This window comes from Peromyscus californicus, unplaced genomic scaffold (genome assembly GCF_007827085.1).
Source record: "Peromyscus californicus insignis strain IS unplaced genomic scaffold, ASM782708v3 Scaffold_11__1_contigs__length_118956290, whole genome shotgun sequence".
Taxonomy (NCBI): domain Eukaryota; kingdom Metazoa; phylum Chordata; class Mammalia; order Rodentia; family Cricetidae; genus Peromyscus; species Peromyscus californicus.
In genome coordinates this window covers 103,299,483-103,318,327 of record NW_026294402.1, presented here as the reverse complement: position 1 = coordinate 103,318,327, position 18,845 = coordinate 103,299,483, and the positions used below count along the sequence as shown (strand labels likewise).

Here is an 18,845-nt window from a genome sequence, read left to right as displayed (position 1 = left end):
GAGTGGGGGGGCGGGTGTGATGAAGGGCAGCACTGGGGAGGGCCGGAAAGAAAGAAGAGGGGTTCCGGTGCTTTGGCCTTTGCTAAAATCCTACTGGTGACAATGTACAGCAGCCTTTTGCCCCTCCCATTAAAGTCCAGACAACACAGTGGAGGCTCACACTGGTTTATTGAAAACACCTGCTAGCCAAAAGCTTTTGCATGTGTGGACAAACACGCATGTGCAACAGTGCTTAGGGACAAAGCTAGGCCCTGCGGAGTGGGTCACTGGCAGGTGTTGTAGATCTGGACCTGAAGATTGATGGCCTGAAGCACACTGCGCATCCTGGCTTCCAGCCCATCCAGCTGGGCCGCCTTGCCCTCCAGTTCACGTTCATTCTCCTCATAGGTGCCCTCCAGTTCTAGAAGGATCAAGACATAGTTTAGTTCTTTCTCTCACAATCCCTCCTCTCTAGCTCCAGCCCACCACGGTCCTCACCCTGTAGCCGCTGCAGCTTGTCCTGAGCAGCTTGCAACAGGCCCCGAGCCTCATCCCGCAGCTGTTCTGCCCTGGCTTGTGCGGCCAGCACACCTTCGGCCTTCCTTTCAGCCAGTGCCTTCACAGTTTGGTACCGGTCACCTACTTGTTCCCGAAGCTGCTGCAGGTTTAAAAGGTAGGGCCAGTATGCTAGTACAGTAGAGTCCTAACTACACGGCCCCTGCTCCCTCGGGATGGCTTTGCCTCAGCTTACCTTCTCTGCCTCCCTGGCACGGCTCTGAGCACTGCCGGCTGTTTCCTCAGCGGTGGTTGCTGCCAGGCTGTTTCCTGCCCGTTTCAGTTTCAGGGCCTCCAGGAGAGCGTCCAGTTGCCGAGCCCTCTCACTTGCAGAGTTCAGAGACTTCTCTGCACCTGCCATCCTTTCCTGTACCTGCCACAGAGAGGCCCAGGTTTAAACAGATCTACCTTTAGTCCCAGCAGTTGAGAGGGAGCGACAGGTTGATCTCTGTGAGTTCTGGGTCAGCCAGGACCACGTGGTGAGACCCTGTCCCAAACAAAACAGATCCGCAGTACATGCCCACGTCCCACTGGTGTTCTAGGGAGCCCACACCTGGTGCAGCGTCTGTTCTGTGTTCTGTGTGTCCGCCACGGCTCCCCGGATGGCACCCTGAGCAGCACCTTGTGCCCTCTGAGCCTCCTCCAGTGCCGCCTGGACCGTCTCTGCCTTCTGCTTCTCACCCTCAGCCCGGTTCCTGAGGAAAAGGGGAGGTCAGGGCCTGCAGGTATCAGGACCAGGTTTCCGGAATGGGGGCCAGGGTTGGGGTCAGACCGTGCCCGCCGTGCATCTTGTAGCAGCTGCTCAGCCCGACGCACATCGCCCATAGTATGTGCCAGGATTGTGTCCACATCTGCCAGGCTTCGGACACGTTCTGCAATCTCACTCGCTAGGTGCTGGATCTGTTCAGGTGAGGCTGGGATGGAGAGCTCTAGCACCCGTGCCGCTACCATTTCAATACTGTCAGGATCAGCTCCCTCCTCTATGGAGACACAGGCAAAGGCTTAAGAACAGTCTCCAGCATCAGCTTGGGAATATAATCTTGATATGTGGGTTCTCAGACTGCACATGCCAGAGGAGTTTGCTCAAAGGCATAAGGATGTAAACAAAGAACAGGGACTATATAAGGGGCAGAGACTTAAGGACACTGACTGGACAAGGACTCAGGGGCCAGACATCGGGTCATAAACACATGTCCACTGCAGACCCTGAGACTCAAGGACACATAGACACAAGGGAAACGACCACATGGCCTGGGCCACGTGGGAGGCTCACGGCTGAGGAAGTCCTTCACACTCTGGATAAGTTCTCGAAGCTCGTGGTTGGCCTGCTCCACTTGGCCCCTAGAAGCATTAGCCTTGTCCAGGGCTGCCTGTGCCCGCTGCTGCGCCTCCTCTGCCTGCCGACGAGTCTCGGACATGCGGCTGAGGATGCCACCACCTTCAGCCAGTGCCCGCTGCAGCTCTGCCTGTGTGTGCCGAGCCCGGCCCAGTGCGAGATCTGCTGTGGCTGCTGCCCCACTACAACCGAGGCCACCACAGCGGGGCTGCCCATCCTCATCCCGACATCCGGCACCCCCACAAGGGCTGGTAGCACAGGGTGCATCTCCGGGCGCCCCACACACCTGCCAGGCACAAAACAAATCAAGGTTCTGTGGGAAGACTCCACACCTACCCATCCCACTCCATACTTGCACCTCACCAGTTCATTTATGCCTGTCAGGCTCAGGGTTTGGGTATGTGCAGACAGCTGTCCCAGTGCCTCCTGGTTGGCTAAGTGTCTGCGGCTGAAGCTTTCTTTTTGGGCAGCCATGAGCACTTCTGTCCGACGCCGGGTATCTGCTGAATTGCTCACTGGGCTGGGTACTGCAAGGGTGGAGGTGTTGGCACGGCGTTCTGCTTCTGTAGACTGGCTGTGGGCATGTCGGATGCTGTCATAGGCACCTAAGTTGGGTCAGAGGGGTCAGTCGGCTGAACATTGGCCCTGGCCCACCTGCCTAGTTAACCAACAACTCACCTAAGAAATTGGAATGTTTGAGGAGATCCAGATGCTGGTCAAGCTGCCTCAGTGTCAGATTAAGCGCAAGCCCGTCTCTCTCCAGACCACTGAGTGCGTGGTTGGCATTGAAGTTCTCATCCTGAACATCTGTTAGCTCTGCTTCTAACTGAGTCAGGCGCTCAGTGGTCTTCCCAATTTCATGGCTACATCAATAGGGGACATGTTTAGAGAGGCTTCAGTCCAGACCTTTTGGGCCTTTGCTCCACCCCACCATATTTGTTTTATCTTATTTTTTATTTTTTGGTTTTCCGAGACAGGGTTTCTCTGTGTAACAGCCCTGGCTGTCCTGGAACTCACTCTGTAGACCAGGCTGGCCTTGAACTCACAGAGATCCACCTGCCTATGCCTCATGAGTGCTGGGATTAAAGGCATGTGCCACCACCACCCGGCCCTACCATATTTATTTAGTCCCATCCGTACCGCAGTCTCTCTGTGGCCTCCACGAGCTTTGCAGTAGAGGCAGCTGAGGCATTTCGGGCACCCACGATGGCCTGCACCATGCCCAGCTTCCCTTGCATGTTCAAAAAGCTGCTCTCAAAGGCCCCCAGCACACCCGTCTGCTGCAACTCCTGCGCCCACTGCTCCAGGCGTCGCGTCCGAGCAGCCAAGTCCTGCACTACACGATCCCAATCTCCAAAGCACGCATGGCAGGGGTGACAAGCAGGAAAGACACCTGAGAAGCCGCGAGCACACTGGTCACAGCGCACGCCGGACACGCCTGGACGGCAGCTACAGTGGCCCGTGGCACGGTGACACTGAGGCTTGTCTATTCCTCTAGGGTCACAATCACAGGCTGCAGAAAAAGACAACCACAGCATTAGGGCCCCTGTGATGCATCCTGAGACAATCTTTATCCACCGTCTCTCCAGATGTCTCACCACGGCACTGTAAGCCAGGGTCTCCCCAGTGGAGCTCTTGGCACTCGGAACAAGTCCTCCCACCAAAGCCGGCATGACAGTGACACTGCCCTGTGAACTAGGGTACAAACAGAGCAAACGTTGAGCCTGTGAGGCAGATCGCTGGCTCCCTCTACCCAGATAGCTTACCCAGGATTCCGTACCTCATTGCAGGTGGGGCCTCTGGCCCTGGTTGGGTGGCAAGCACAAGGCTGGCAGCCACGGCCACTGGTGAAGTTCCAAAAGTTGGGGGCACAATGGTCACAACTAAGGCCTTGGACATGAGGGAGGCATGGGCACTGCCCACTGCTTGGATCACAGTAGCATTGGTCAGTAGATGGGCACTGCTGGGGATTTGTGCCCAGAGGATTACAGGTACAGCCTGGGCAAGCCAAGAAAGACACAACAATCAAGAGGATCTATGTCCAGCGGCACCCACCCCAACCATCTCTTCCCATATCCATACTCACGGTGACAACTCTGTCGGGCGGCTTGCCCATGGTAACCAGGCTTGCAATGGCCACAGCGGGGCCCCTCTGTGTGGTGTAAACAGCGCAAGCATTGCCCCGTGTGGGGATCACAGGCATCAGGGTCCATGGGGTCGATGTTTCCACTGCACTCACACAGTTGGCACCTGCCACCTGGCTTTGATGGGTCTCCAAAGTGCCCAGGGGCACAAGCTTCACACCGAAGCCCTGTCCACAGGCAAGAGGAAACTATGAGTGCTGAGAGTAGCCACCTCACCCTGATCCCATACCTGTGCCCTACCCACTCGCCTGTGTAACCAGGTCGGCAGTGGCACACAATTTGCTGTGAGTATCCATCCCGGTGGCAAGAAGTAGCAAAGTGCCGCTGGCTTCCAGGGCCTTCGGGGCAGGGGCAGGGTCGGCACTGGCCTCCATATGTCAGCCGTGGGTCCCCATGAAAACCAGCAATGCACCTGCAGGGAAATGAAGAAGTGGTATCTACAGGCAGCCTGCCCAGCCACCAACCACTCGTAGGTCCTCGAGGCTCACCTTTCACAGTGCTCGCCCCCTGTGTAGTCACGGCAGCCCAGGCAAGCGCCTGTGTGGGTATCACATTCATCTGCACGCCCATTGCAGACACACGGCCGGCAGTTAGGGAAGCCCCACTGGCCACGCTGACAGTGGTCACAGCGAAGACCAAAGGCACCAGTTCGGCAGGGACATTGCCCACTAGTCCCTTCACATAGGGCACTGAGTGCCCCATCAGGGCTACACTGGCAGGCTGGGGATAAGATAGAGACAGTCAGGGTGGGAAGGTTGAGGGATGATAGAAACCTAAGAGTCTATGTAGGATCCACGGCGGAGTCGAAGAAGGAAGAAGCAAAGCCAGGGAGAAGAGGGAGCCTTGAAGTGGGAAAGAAGAGAACAGGGGAGACTAAGAGACAGACAAATACCTTGACAACCTGCAGGGCCAAAGCCATAATAACCAGTGGCACAGGCGTCACAGCGGCGTCCAACCACTCCAGGTTTGCACAGGCACTGGCCCCCGTGAGGGCTGCACTCGGAACTCAGCGAGCCTTGAGGGTCACACTGACATGCTGTGAGGAGAAGAGGAAGAGCAGATTAGGCTAGGTCCCCACCTCTGCCTACCAATTCATATCAGGAGTACTTACGCAAGGCACCATTGTAGATCAAGGAGGACAGACTGATGAGGAGGGGGGCACAGGCCTCAGACAGGGGAGTCTTGCTGGGCATCAGACCTTCCTCGTGGCAACGGTAGCGTTCAAAGGTGGTACGGCGCTCCAGGGCAGCAGCATCACCCCCACTAAACATCTCTAGCACCAAGACATGGGGCTGCAGCACCAGCTGAGGAGATGTGCAAGAGTGCAGCTCACACAGGACCACATCAGTACTGCCAGAGTACCTCCTTGGCACGGCCATTGGCCTGCCTTTTCTCTCACAGACCCCTCCTAATCATCACCACCAGCATAATCTCCACCCCACAGGCCCTGCCATCTTGGCTGATATGAGCAAGAGGGGCTTATTCACCGAGTCAATGAGCAGTCCACTTTCAGGATGGGCACGTCCTCCTGTTCGAATCAGTTTCAGATTCAGTTTGTAGGAAACACCAGGCTCAAGGCAGACGGGTCTGGGAAACACCAAAAACCTGGGGGTGGGGAGGAGAGAGACAGCACAGGATGACACTCAGGGTCGGTGAACCCATCATCCTGCGCCGTTTACTTATTTTTGTTGTTGTTTTTGATTTTTTGTTTTTTCAAGTCAGGTGTCTCTGTGTAACAGCCCTGGGTATCCTGGAACTCATTCTGTAGACTAGGCTGGCCTCAAACTCACAGAGATCCTATCCTGGGCCTTTTCCACAGCTGCTCATAGCAATCAAACCTATTACCAAGGCAGGGACTGCAGCCAAGCCAGACTCAGCCCACATACACCTGCTGAGGCTCTGACAGGGGATCTGAACAGAAGAGTCCCATCAATGTGGCTTTCTAGAATCATACACCCATACAGACCAATATCACTGAAAACACAGAGCCTAGCAATCATGTGTCTCCTGACATTACAATTTGTCAGGTGTTCTTTACATTAGTGACTAAGTATTTATTTATTCTATAGTCCCAGGAATTGACTCTACAACTTTGTAGTGGATAGTTAAGAAGGTGTCACCGAGCCGGACGGCGGTGCACACCTTTAATCCCAGCACCCAGGAGGCAGAGGCAGGAGGATCTCTGTGAGTTTGAGGCCAGCCTGGTCTACAGAGCGAGTTCCAGGACAGGCTCCAAAATTACAAAGAGACCCTGTCTCAGAAAAAAAAAAAAAAAGGCATCACTGAACTACATCCCCAGACCTTTGTTTCTTCTCTCTTGAGACAATAATCCTGTCTCTCTGCCCCCTAGGTGATTTGTCCCGTAACCCCAGACATGAGCTCCTTCATTCCACTCCCAAACCTCCTTCAATCCCTGGGTCTTCCCCTAGCTGCTACTTCATTTTTGCTTCCCCGCCCAATAAATCCACAGAGACCCCTGTAGTCACTACCAGCTAGCCTTCTGCTGCAGTGGGACTCTGGCCCACTTGGTGTCAAGGTCACCAATGACCTCCACATAGCTAAACACAGCGGCCACTTTTCTGTTCTCATCTGGCTCAAGCATTCAGCAGCATGCCGTGAGTTCCTGTGCCTCCCTCTTCGCTCTTTCCGCTTAGCCTCTGGGCCCCTGTCCTCGTCCCTAGTTTTCCCCTCTGCCCACTCATCTCTCCCTTTTTGAGGCAAGCTCTTATTTGTTCCAGGCAGACATTGAATTTGCTGTGTAGCCAAGAATACCTTGAACTTCTGATCCTCCTGCCTCTGCTCCCAAGTGCTAGGATTAAAGGCACGAGGTACTACAACCAGCTCATGGGAACCAAATTTTTACTCCAACATTGCTCCCCCCAGTAATCCCAGACACAGAAACCTAGCCACTTACTGGCCTTATCCCTCAAGTCAAAGAATCTCAGACTATTCCTTCTTAGCCAGGCATGGTGGTATGTCCCTTTAATGACAGCACTTGAGATGCTAAGGCAAGAAAATCACAAGTTTCAGGCTAGCCAGGGACATATTATAATAAGATCCTGAATCTAAGCCAGGTGGTGGTGGTGCATGCCTTTAATCCCAGCACTTGGGAGGCAGAGGCAGGCAGCTCTGTGAGTTCAAGGCCAGCCTAGTCTATAGATCAAGTTCCAGGACAGCCAAGGCTACTACACAGAGAAACTCTGTCTTGAAAAACCAGAAAAAAAAAAAAAAAAAAAAGGGAAGGAGGCCAGGGTGGCCAACAGAGTAATGAAAAAGATACAGGAAACAGGGCTGGAGGGATGGCTCAGAGGTTAAGAGCACAGGCTACCCTTCCAGAAGTCCTGAGTTTGGTTTCCAGCACCCACATGGTGGCTCACAACCATCTATAATGAAATCTGGCGCCCTCTTCTGGCCTGCAGGCATATATACAGGCAGAACATTGTATACATAATAAATAAATCTTTTAAAAAAAAAGGATACAGAAAACAAACACTTCTAAAATGTAACAAACTTTAAAACCAGTCACATTCCTGCTCTGATGCCACTGCCTTACAACTGTCACCATCACAGGTCCTTTGTGGAGTGACAGAGGATGACTTCCCATCAGTTAATGCCTTGGCCTCTGCAACTCACACCCTTGAGAAGCAGGCCCTGTTTTATCTATGACTTTCCTGTGAGCACAGCCATGGACCTGGTAAGCAGCACCCAGGACGTACTTGAAAGGAGGAACAGATGAAAAAGTAATGTGGTCTTTCAGGTAATCTGCGTGGAATAAGGGCTGGCCCTCCAAGCCTTACCACTGTGCCCTCACCTGGTGTTTGGTTGAAGCATCCCCTGAATTCGGTCATCCTTGGGCAGCACGTGCCCACAGGGACCGTGGGCAGACACTGGCCCTGGGCGATGCACAGTCAGTTCCAGCTCTGCCCATTGCTCAGGAACCTGGGGGAAGAGGACAGTGGAGAGGATTCTTCCACATCCAGAATGTCAGCACAGGTCAGCTGTCACAGGATCTAACCTGGGGCTCCAAGCGCAGTAACAGGTCATAGTCCATGGCCCTTGGCAAAGAGGTCACCAGGAACTCCACTTCCTGACCTTCCCGCAGCCGCACAAAGCCTGGGCCGGTCCAGGATGGAGTTTCTGGGTTGGTCACCAGACGCTCTACCACCTCAAGCACCTGAGAGTCAACACGGTCAACGCAGGGATGAGAACACAGGTGAAGTACTATCTCTGCGCCCACAGCCAGCCCCAAACACCATTTCTCCTGCCAGGACCTCCCCTAAGACTGGATGGCACCCCAGTCCCTCCAAGACACCACCCACAACCCCTCCTCTCTATCCATCCCACCCACATCTTGTGAGTGCTCCCACCTGTCCTCGGGCATCCTCAGCCTCCCAAGTTAAATGGTCTAGGAAAGGCCGGAAGTAGCCAGGCTGTACTTGTTCACAGCGCCGCCCAATCATGTGCGGGCGGCAGCGGCACTGACCGGTGGCCTCATCACACCTGAGGAATGCTGTGGTTACTGAAGGACCACCCCCTTTGCCTTCCCAACCACCTCCCAAGTCCCTGTTACGCCACTCACTGAGGATCTAAGGCACCACCAATGTCGCAGTCACAGGGGCGGCAACCAAGCAGGTCATGGCTCAGGCCCCAGTGGCCAGGCTAGGAAAAAGAGATTGCTGGAAGCCAGAAACGGACTTCCTTGCCACCCATCAGTGAGTCCAGTCACACTTGAAGCCTCCTACCACTGATTGGTGAACACAAAGTCCCCAGACCACTGGCCTATATACCTTTGGCCTCCCAAGGTCTGGACCCTAAGGCCTCAGTACCCACCCACTGGACTTTGCCCCCAGCCATGTGCTTGGAGACCCTGGAACCCCAGATTCCTCAATCGCACCAGGCAGCGGTCACAGCCACGTCCAGTCACCAGACGCTTGCAGAAGCAGGTTCCACTGCTGGAGTCACAGGGAGTGCCCCCAGGCACTGTGCCCCGGGAATTACACTGACAGCCTGTAGAGAAAGAGGCCCATTAACACTGTAGGAAGAAGAAGCTTCAGGAGTAAGAGGCCAGGGGTTAAAGGTCAGCATAGGAGTTAGGGCACGAAGCACATACGCTGGCATCCTCGAGGGTCACTGGCACTGAGTCCAAAGAAACCATCACGGCATTGCTGGCAGCGAGTGCCAGCCACATGTTCTTTGCAGCGACACTGGCCCGAGACCAGTCCTAGCACAGGGTCATCATGGGAATCACAACGACCACCGTCTTGAGACCCCATAGGGTCACAGTCACAGGCTGAGAACAAAAGAGAGTATAAAGTCACCCCATCCCAATGGCAGAGCACCCGTCCTAAGCCTTCCCCTATTCCTGTTCTGGTTCCACCCCAAGCCCTTACCACACAAATCCTGGCTTCCTAGTTCCTGACTCAGGCTCAGCTTTCTCTCCCTCATCCCCAATCCCAGCCTTACGACGGCACACGGCTGGATCCCGAATGTCCTTGGTTGGGTCACGGTAGAAGAAGGGCCGGCAAAGCTCACAGTGGCGTCCAGCTGTGTTGTGCTGACATCCATCACATACGCCTCCACTCACATTTCCAGATGCCAGGTATACAGCCATGTCAAAGTGGCAGCTATGAGTATGCCCATTGCACTCACACTCTGGGGGAAGACAAAGGCCAAATGAGAAACAGGTCCTCAGGATAAGGGACACAGGGTGGGGGCGAGCGCTGTCACTTTATGTCGGTACCATAGGCCAGAATTTATAGGGGGCAGCTTAAGGACTTCAAGGCTTCAGAATCCTATGGGACTGGTAGCCAGAGCAGATTATAGAGGAGGGTTGAGGGTCATCAGGGATATCAAGGCCTGAATACCCTTTAGACATAGCCTAGGTATTTGGGGCTTGACCAACTAGCATTTGGTTCGAAACAGGGCAGCGCCAGCCACAGAGATCTGTGTCTTACTCACTCCGACAGGCATGAGTATGGCCGTCCTCAGCAGGATGCCAGGGAAGGTCCTGATAGAAATCCTGACACTGCTCACAGTTGAGACCACGGGTATTGTGTTTGCAGATACAAGCCCCGTGTACCTGTGAAGATACACAGGAGGTTGACAGGAAGCACTATCTAGCCATGCCCACCCCTCTCCATAACCCTGTTCCAGTCATCTGAAGGCCCTTACCATGCCCTCAGCATGGGCTGGTGCCCCTGGTGCAGGGGCACACTGCGAGGCGTGTCCATAACAGAAGCAGTTGCCACGGACAACAAGCTCATAGAGGGCATAATAGTATTTCTCCCGGATCTCCCGCCGTGGGTCAAGCAAGTTGTCTCCCAGCGTGTGAAGCCGAGTCAAGTTCACTCGTAGGTTGGTGATCTTCAACAGGTCTAAGAAGGGGAAGAAGGTTTCGTCCAACTAGATGGGCAAGCTCTGGTTGCCTCATACCCACCCAGGGGTTGCAGCTGCCAAGGTCACCTTGGGAGGCATCTTTTCTATTGCTACCAGAGCTAAACTGGGCTTGGCATCTGCCCTAGGAAGCACCCAAAATAGTTACTGAGGCCCCAAATAGTCCCCATCCGGACATTGGGACTGTGCCAGCCTCAACGGGTAGAGTACTCACTCTGAATCCGTGAGCTGTAGGGGTCTGGAATAGGGATAGCAGGGTCCAGCACACGATAGATGACCTGCCATGGCAGGAAGCCCACAGAGATATCAGACCTTGCTTCAGGTGCATCACAAAACCCATAGATCCCCTTCCTATCCTCCGCCCAGATCCCACCCTTACCTCGCCTTCAGTGGATGGCTCGATTTCTGAGTAGCGAGACTCGCAAACCACATCATCCCAGTGTCGTGGGGGGGCCAGTGGAATGCCTGGGAAGTCAGCCCCGCAGTCATAGGAAAAATATCGGTACACATGCCAGGTGCGGCCAAAGTCTGCAGAGCGCTCCACCAGCATGGCAGCAGGACGAAAAGTCTGGTTGGGGAAGGGGACATGTCTGATTAGCAAGAACCAGGACCTCAGCCCAACCTAAGCTGCTTAGTCATGATCACTGCCAATCCTCACAGACAAGTGATGATCAGACCAGGGATGACAGCCACCTCTAACGGGTAGGTTAAAAGATCAGAAGGCCCAGGGAGACCATATCTGATCTAGTTTAGGAATGCAGCACAGGAGGGCATGTGCAGAGGCCTAGAGAGCGTTCCAGCAATGGAAGCTATGCAAGAAATGACCACGTTTCATATGGAGTCAGAACACAACACATGAGCACAGGGAAGCTGGGTTGTGGAGCTCTGTCCAGGGGCATGGGGGACCAAAGCAGGGCAATTCGGGCAGGTTCACGGACATGCAGGCACCTTGAAAGTCATAATGAGGTGGGTGAAATGGAATTCAGCTTCCAGGTCCAGCTGGATGGTGACCCTTGAAATACCTGCAGCAGGAAGCAGAGTCAAGACTTTGAGTTACTGGTGTAGAAGCCCTGGTCACGCCATGACCTGCCCATGGGCTCACCGTTCTCTGATTGCCACCAGGCTGTCCGGCGTTGTGGTGCGAAGCTGGTGACCACGTTCTGGATTCGATGGCTGTTGGGGTTGTCTCGAGCAGAGAAGGGGCGCCGGGAGTCACACAGGAAACACTTCTTCTCATCCTGGATTGGGTGGAGGTTAGCAGCAGCAGCAGCACTTAGCGGTGCCACCCCCACCCTGACCCAGCCTCTCCTCCAGTCCCCAGCAGCACCTGCAGGTGACTGACAATGCAGTAGGGCTGAGGGCTGTGCAAGCCACATGTGGATGAAGCAGTCAGTCTGTCCGCACGGCCCACCAACAGGTCACCAGTGGCTGGGTAGCAGCTTCCCCGAGAACAACCAGGTACATCCAAGTCAGGGACCTGGGCCAATGTGGCAGCCAGCACTGGGGGCAGTGGGTTAACCAGTTCAGCAGTGATTCTATTAGGTAGCCCCATCCCTTGGGCCCCTGGGACAGCCAGCCACCCCTGGACCTACCATCACATCCCATAACCTTAGGCCTCACCAGGCCCCCTCACCACTTAGAAGTAGGCCCAAACGAAGTTCCCAAGGCAGAGGCAGTCCCTGCCGGCCCCTCCCTGGTTCTCCTGAGGCCCACTCCATCCTGAAGAGAAGTAAAATAGAGATGGGGGTGGGGAGGTGGGATGAAGAGTCCAAAGACGAAACCCACCACCTCCCTTGGGGTTGATGCTGACCCTGACCGTGTAGGTACTGGGCTGGTTTCCCTCCAGGCCCTCAGTCTGTCCCAGGGTCTGTCCAGCAGTCACTCCTCCACAATCTGAGAGTCTGACGACTTTGAGTAAAGTTGGAAAGCAGGGAAGGAAGGAAAACATGGAGTGGATCTGAGACAGGATTATAATTTAGGATAGAGCCCCCAGGCTCTACTATGTCCCTGTCCTCCGCAAACAACCCTCATCCCAAGAACCAGACACTGGCCACTTCACCCACAATTTTTTTAAGGTGAGGTTTATTTAGAAGAGTAGCAGAGGTGTATTTAGCAAAGAAGCAGGTTAGTTAGAAGCACTAATAAGCGAGGACTCCAAGGGGAAATCGGAGTAGGCTGCTCAAAAACAGAGAACAGCCTTGTCCGCTTATCTTCAATGTATCCCTAAAGTCGAGATTTGTACAGAGACGGGGTGAAGATGGAGAGCGGATACAGGAAGGGGATTTACGGAACTGGGGGAATGGAAGAGGTCAATAGGAGGTTTGTGATCTTTGAGATCTGGAAGGCAGATCTGAGGATCTTATGGCCTTTTTGTCCTTGGTGTCACTATGGAAACCACTGTCAAATCATCCTCTGGCTCCCAGGGTTGCAGCATCTGCAGGAAGATGAAATAGGTGCAAACTAGAACTCTAGTGGACCTGTGGGAAGGTTTATGACGACCCAAAGGACAGAACAGGATTGAGCTCTGGGAGCCACTGGGTAGACCATCCAATGCCTGAAGCACAACTCTGAGGAACTCGACCGTCCATGGTCACTATAGCAAATGGGTTGCAAGAAGCATTGCCTGTTCCCTGATTAAAATGGGCTGTGGCTACTCAGCTACCCGGGTATGGGATCTGGGTGACAGACCCTGGACCCTGGCAGCAGCGAGTGAATCCGAATCTTGTGGCTATTTATCCATTCCGGACTTTCCAGTCCTCTGGCAGCCCGGGAGCGTAGAGTTGGAATGCGCGCACCCTCTAGGCGCGTGCCCCACCCAGACCCCTGGGACTTCAGGCGGGAAGAGGGTGGGTCCAGGGTCTGTAAGGCTTGCTTTGAGTGCCACAGCTATGAACAGACTGCTGGAGATCGAGCAAAGATTACTGGAAGCTGCAGGTGCCCGTAGGAAAGCTGAGAGTTCTTCAGAGGAAACTTTCCGCTGCACAAAGGAGAATGGGCGGCGGGGCAGTCAATCTGTTGGATTTTCTCTGTCACTCGAGTAGAGTCTGCAGTCACCTAGAGGGTCCTGTGCGTAACCTAAGGAAGCTCTGGGATACTTGAGGTGATCAGTCAGAATTTTAGATCAGGCTGTCCCCGGTGCTTTGACTGGCTCTTGGGAACCTATTCCTCGTGCTGGATGGCCTTGCCCAGCCTGAATACAGGAGGAGGTGCTTAGTCGTATGGCAGTTTGGTATGCCAAGCTTTGCAGAAGCCCATGGAAGGCTTGCCCTTTTCTGAGTGATTACGGAGGAGGAGGGGTGGGTTAAGCGGGGGAGGAGAAGAGTGGGTAGGGAGTGGGAGGAGATGTGAGCTGCTGTAAAGTTCCGAACGGGGTCAAGTGTTGATTCGGGTTAAGGCTGGGGTCACAGCTGTGATGGAGATTTGGGCCACGGTCAGAAGTTACGTCCCTGACTCCGATGACCTGATCTCCAGAGTTGGTGTACTGACTGGCACAGAATGACCAGGTCCTGGGCAAGAAGGCAGCCAATCTGCAGAGGAGGGAGGGGAGCCTGTGGTCAGGATGTAAAATACGTAAATAAATAATTTACAAAAGATCATGTTGTAGGAAAACAAAAAGAAAGGATTTAGATAACTCAGAGGTAGAGGTGCGGGTGGGGTGGGGTTGAGGCATTAGAGGGTGTCCAGGGGGTTACATGACAGCTCTATTCACAAGGTTAGAGGGCCAATGAGGGACATCAGAGTCACATTTAGGACAGAGGGTACTCAGTGAGATCTCTGGTGTCTCAAGATCAAGATGAGATTTCTTGGTCACTGTCATGTAACCCAGGTGGTTTCAGGGTCCCCCACCACCACCACCTTTTTTTTTTTTTTCAAAACAGGGTTTCTCTGTGTAGCCTTGCTGTCTTGAAACTCACTCTGTAGACCAGGCTGGCTTCGAACTCAGAGAGATCCACCTGCCTCTGCCTCCCCAGTGCTGGGATTAAAGGTGCGTGCCACCACACCTCTGCTCAGGGTCCTTTCTTTATTTTTATTTTAAGTGCATAAATGCTTTGTCTGCATGCATACCTGGGAATCACTTCCATGTCTGGTGCCCAAAGAGGCCAGAAAAGGGCATTGGATCCCTTGGAACTGGAGTTATCTGGTGGCTGTCAGCTGTCAGCTGTCGTGTGGGTGCTGGGTGCTGGAAATAGAGCCCAAGTCCTCTGGAGGAGCAGTCAGTGCACTTAACCGCTAAATTTCTCCAGTGTGACAGGTTCCCTTTTAGCTGGCATCCATAGATGGTGAACGGCTTCTGGCATGGCTGTAGCAAATATGCTCTTAAAGGGTTGCTGCTTTGGGGTCTGCAGATTGGCTGCCTTCTTGCCCAGGACCTGGTCATTCTGTGCCAGTCAGTACACCAACTCTGGAGATCAGGTCATCGGAGTCAGGGACGTAACTTCTTACCGTGACCCAAATCTCCATCACAACTGTGACCCCAGCCTTAACCTGAATCAACACTTGACCCCGTTCGGAACTTTACTCCAGCTCACATCTCCATAGAAGTTTGAATCTGATAACGACCTAAGTCCTGACCCACACATCTTTGTTCTAGCTTCCACCTTCCTTTCTGATTTAATCCCACCATGAGCCGGTCCCACTAAGGCCCAGCCACATCTCTCTAGGTGGCTCCAGATGCACTACCTTTCACCACAGTTCTTGGCCCTTAGCTTCTGCCTGTACCAGCTCTTCTGCAACACGACTACCAGGCTGCATTTGCCCTTTTACAGCTCTACCAAATTTGTTTGGCCATCTGCATCTTCTAGAGCAATGTTGAGCATCATATCCTGCCCAGATTCTAGGAACCTGAGTAAATCACTGCTCAAGGCTGCTGGGAGGCAGGAAGTTTAGAACTGGGCCTCTGTGCTTTAGCCCCATATAGCTCAGCCCCAGCCTGTACCCTACTTCCTACTGTTCTAGAAGTGTCCTTCAGACCCTAATACCCCGTTTCAACTAGCCGAGATTTCTAGATATGCTCATGGCTCATGTGGCCTGCTCTGCCACCTGGGCCTGCTGCTAACTTGGGGCAAAAAGAAAGTCTTGAGATCCTCAGCTCCATTGGACACATGCTCCATGACAGGGCCGTATCAGCTAGTAGCTGAAAATCCTGTCACTTGGGTCAAAAGACTTGGGGTTGTAGAGAAATCACAGCAAGGTAGCAGCTAGGTTCAGTATTCATCTCATATGGGTAATTAGTACATGGTGGAGAATCCCAGGAGAGAATGGGGATCACAGTAGGATTTTTGTTTGTTTGTTTGTTTGGTGTTTTCTCTGTGTAGCCAGTCCTGGCGGTCCTGAAACTCGCTCTGTAGACCACGCAACGCTGGCCATGAACTCAGAGATCCACCGGCCTCTACCTCCTGAGTGCTGGGATTAAAGTTGTGCTCCACCACCGCCTAGCAAGTAGGGTTTTGTAAAGGGGTGTGTGTGTGTGTGTGTGTGTGTGTGTGTGTGTGTGTGTGTGTGTGTAGGTGTGTAATGTATCCTGCAGGTGCCTGTGTCGTTCAGGTGATACAGTGCTGGGTCCTTTGGAACTGGATTTACAGGCAGTTTTGAGCTGCCAAATGTGGGTGCTGGGAACTGAACTCTGGTTCTCTGCAAGGGCAGTATGTACCTATGAGCCTTCTCTCCAGCCCCACAGCAGCCTTTGACTAGATAAAAGGGCACTGAGGTGGAGAAGCAGGGTACGTGCCCCATCATAAGGAAGAGGCAAAGTCTACCCTACAACACTAGGTCCACACTTGCAACATCTTTGAGAAGGGGGTAGAGATCACAGACCTACCTAAGAACCTTGACTGATAACCTAATGTACCTTCGTTCTAACCTTTCACAGACCCTTCACCTGCCTCTAACAATTGCCCAGTGGTATGAGGTTTACAAGAACCAATTGTTAGAGCCAGGCCTTGTAATCCCAAAACTCAGAGGCAAGGAGGATCACCGTGAGTCCAAGGCCAGCCTGGACTATGTAGTAAGACCAATAGAAGTAAGTCTAAAAGAAAAAAACAATTGGGAACATGCAGAGACCTTGCAAATTCATTGTTAAGACAGTCTGTATACTGAAAGCAACCACCTAGGTTACGCCGTGAAAACAGCCACAGGCTCCGAACCAGTGCCCCGCCCCCCGTTTTTATTATTATTATTATTTCCGAGACAGGGTTTCTCTGTGTAGCTTTGGAGCCTGTCTTGGAACTCGCTCTGTAGACCAGGCTGACCTTGAACTCACAGAGATCCGCCTGCCTCTGCCTCCTGAGTGCTGGGATGCTGTGGGATGGTCTTTCTGTACACTGTGAATATGAGTTGCTACTATTGGTTAATAAAGAAGCTGTTTCAGCCTATGGTAAGGAAGGATAAGAGCCAGGCGGGAAATCCAAGAGAGGTACAGGGAAGAGGGCGGAGTCAGGGCAGATGCCAGCCTGCCACCCAAGGAGCAACATGCCAGCAGACTGGTAATGCCATGCCACATGGCAAAACATAAATTAATAGAAATGGGTTAATTTAAGATGAAAGAGCTATCTAGCAAGAAACCTGAGTTATAGACCAAACAGTTTGTAATTAATATTAAGCCACTGACTGGATACTTGGGTACTGGCGAGCGGGAAAGATTTATCTGGCTACACTGGGATTAAAGGCATGTGCCACCACCACCCAGCTCCAAATCAATCCCCTTAACTACCAGACAATTTCTTTCTGTTTTTGATTTTTGAGACAGAAGCTCCTGTTTCTGGGGCTACCCTTGAACTCACTCTCCTGCTTCTTTTTGAGTAACAGGCATGTGCCATTACATCTGAATAATGTACCCATTCCTGATACTGCTCCACATTTATGCCTGCTATGTCCAGGTGACAGGACATAACCTGGGGGAGGCAATCGGAGGCCCCTGTGCAGTAGACAGGGTTCAAGGGCAAGGAAGGGTCTTAGGATTTCTGTTGCTGTGAGGAAACACCATATCCAAAATGCAAGTTGGGGAGAAAAGGGTTTATTTGGCTCACACTTCCACCTTACTGTTTATCACTGAAGGAAGTCAGGATAGAAATTCAAACAGGGCAGCATCCTGGAGGCAGGAGCTGAGGCAGAGGCCATGGAGGGGTGCTGATTACTGGCTTGCTTCCCGTGGCTTACTCATCCTGCTTTCTCATAGAACCCAGGACCACAGCTCAGGGATGACACTGCCCACCACAAGCTGGGCCCTCCTGCATTGATCACTAATTGAGAAGATGTCTTACAGTGGTATCTCATGGAGGCATCTCCTCAACTGAGGCTCCTTCCTCTCTGATGACTCCAGCTCCTATCAAGTTGACACACAAAACCAGCCAATACAGGAGGGAATCCCATGGAGAACGGAAACATGGGCTACCAAGTCCCTGGTCCTATATTACTGCAAACAAGATGGACAACATACTGACGAATGTATGTCTCAGGTATGCTGTCCTACCCCCAGCCTACCCCAGGAGAGAGTACTCCCAAGGTAACATCCCTCACAGTCATCCACATTTCTATCCACTCTCCAGTTCTGACTAGGGGCCCCAGAGGACATGATTACAGCCTCAGGTGCATAAGTGGGTACATCTATTGACCAATTCCTTTTCACTTCCCACTGAGCCGACCCTGTGGGCTGACCAGTTCCCCAAAGCAGGTGCTCTGTCTGTCAACAGGACTCTTAGGCTTGCACCAGGATGCTATTTAGTCTTCTGAGTGTTCTATGTCCTGGACTCTGAGCATGGCCTCCCTCAAATCCTGAGCCTGGATCTCGATATCTGTGGGGGATGGGACAGGTGGATAGAGGAGTACTCAGTGCTCCTTGTCCTGTGGTAAGTTCAAATTACCTGGACTCTCAAGATGCATAGTACATAGCTGTATATCTTCCTCCTGTCACATCCTAGCCCTTCCTTTACCTGTTGCCCACGCATGTGCCTACTTGGCCTCACCTTGCACTATTATGGCCCTCTTAGGTCAAGCTGTTGACCTGGTCTAGTTCCCAGTATAATACTTTGAGGTACCCTGTTCATGGCACATAGTGTCCAGGACAACATAGTCAGTTCCTGCAACAGGGAGAGTCAGCACTAGCCTTGCTAGAGATAGCCTCTGGTCCACGACGACTAGCCTTCAAACTCAGGCAGGCCATCTTGTGACCCTATGTAGCTGGACTCTGGGAAGCTGACTAGAAATTCCATTTCTCCTGATTCCAGATTCCTTGCCTGAATCCCTGTCTACTTTATAGGTTGCTGCATCGTCCCCACGGAGACAGGAGACTGTCTGTTAGTAACCGTATCTGATGCAATACCTTCTGTAGGTCATGCAAATATCACAGTCATAGAGCTCTCCAGGCGGTGGTGGCACACGCCTTTAATCCCAGCACTCAAGAAGTAGAGGCAGGCAGATCTCTGTAAATTCAAGGCCAGCCA

General features: G+C 52.9%; 1 protein-coding gene across 2 annotated transcripts; it reads right to left on the bottom strand.

Moving 5' to 3' along the window:
- Positions 1-149: 149 nt before the first annotated feature.
- Positions 150-12,332, bottom strand: Lamb2 (laminin subunit beta 2). 2 transcript variants are annotated; one of them, XM_052721048.1, is made up of 33 exons: positions 12,218-12,332; positions 12,041-12,126; positions 11,735-11,907; positions 11,510-11,645; positions 11,356-11,429; positions 10,787-10,975; positions 10,622-10,685; positions 10,186-10,388; positions 9,973-10,093; positions 9,478-9,666; positions 9,125-9,304; positions 8,909-9,021; positions 8,594-8,673; positions 8,382-8,514; positions 8,030-8,188; positions 7,826-7,953; positions 5,502-5,619; positions 5,126-5,318; positions 4,907-5,050; positions 4,503-4,734; positions 4,263-4,426; positions 3,957-4,181; positions 3,651-3,868; positions 3,469-3,565; positions 3,011-3,383; positions 2,549-2,733; positions 2,234-2,475; positions 1,808-2,156; positions 1,307-1,514; positions 1,088-1,229; positions 731-907; positions 478-637; positions 150-400 (listed from the first exon to the last, which is right to left on the bottom strand). In XM_052721048.1, exons 2-33 carry the CDS (start codon positions 12,123-12,125, stop codon positions 264-266), a joined length of 5,391 nt encoding a protein of 1,796 aa, XP_052577008.1. In that variant the 5' UTR covers position 12,126; positions 12,218-12,332; the 3' UTR covers positions 150-263. The 2 variants fall into 2 exon arrangements, with proteins under 2 accessions (XP_052577008.1, XP_052577016.1); XM_052721056.1 differs by having other exon boundaries at positions 12,224-12,332.
- Between the last annotated feature and the right edge of the window lie 6,513 nt (positions 12,333-18,845).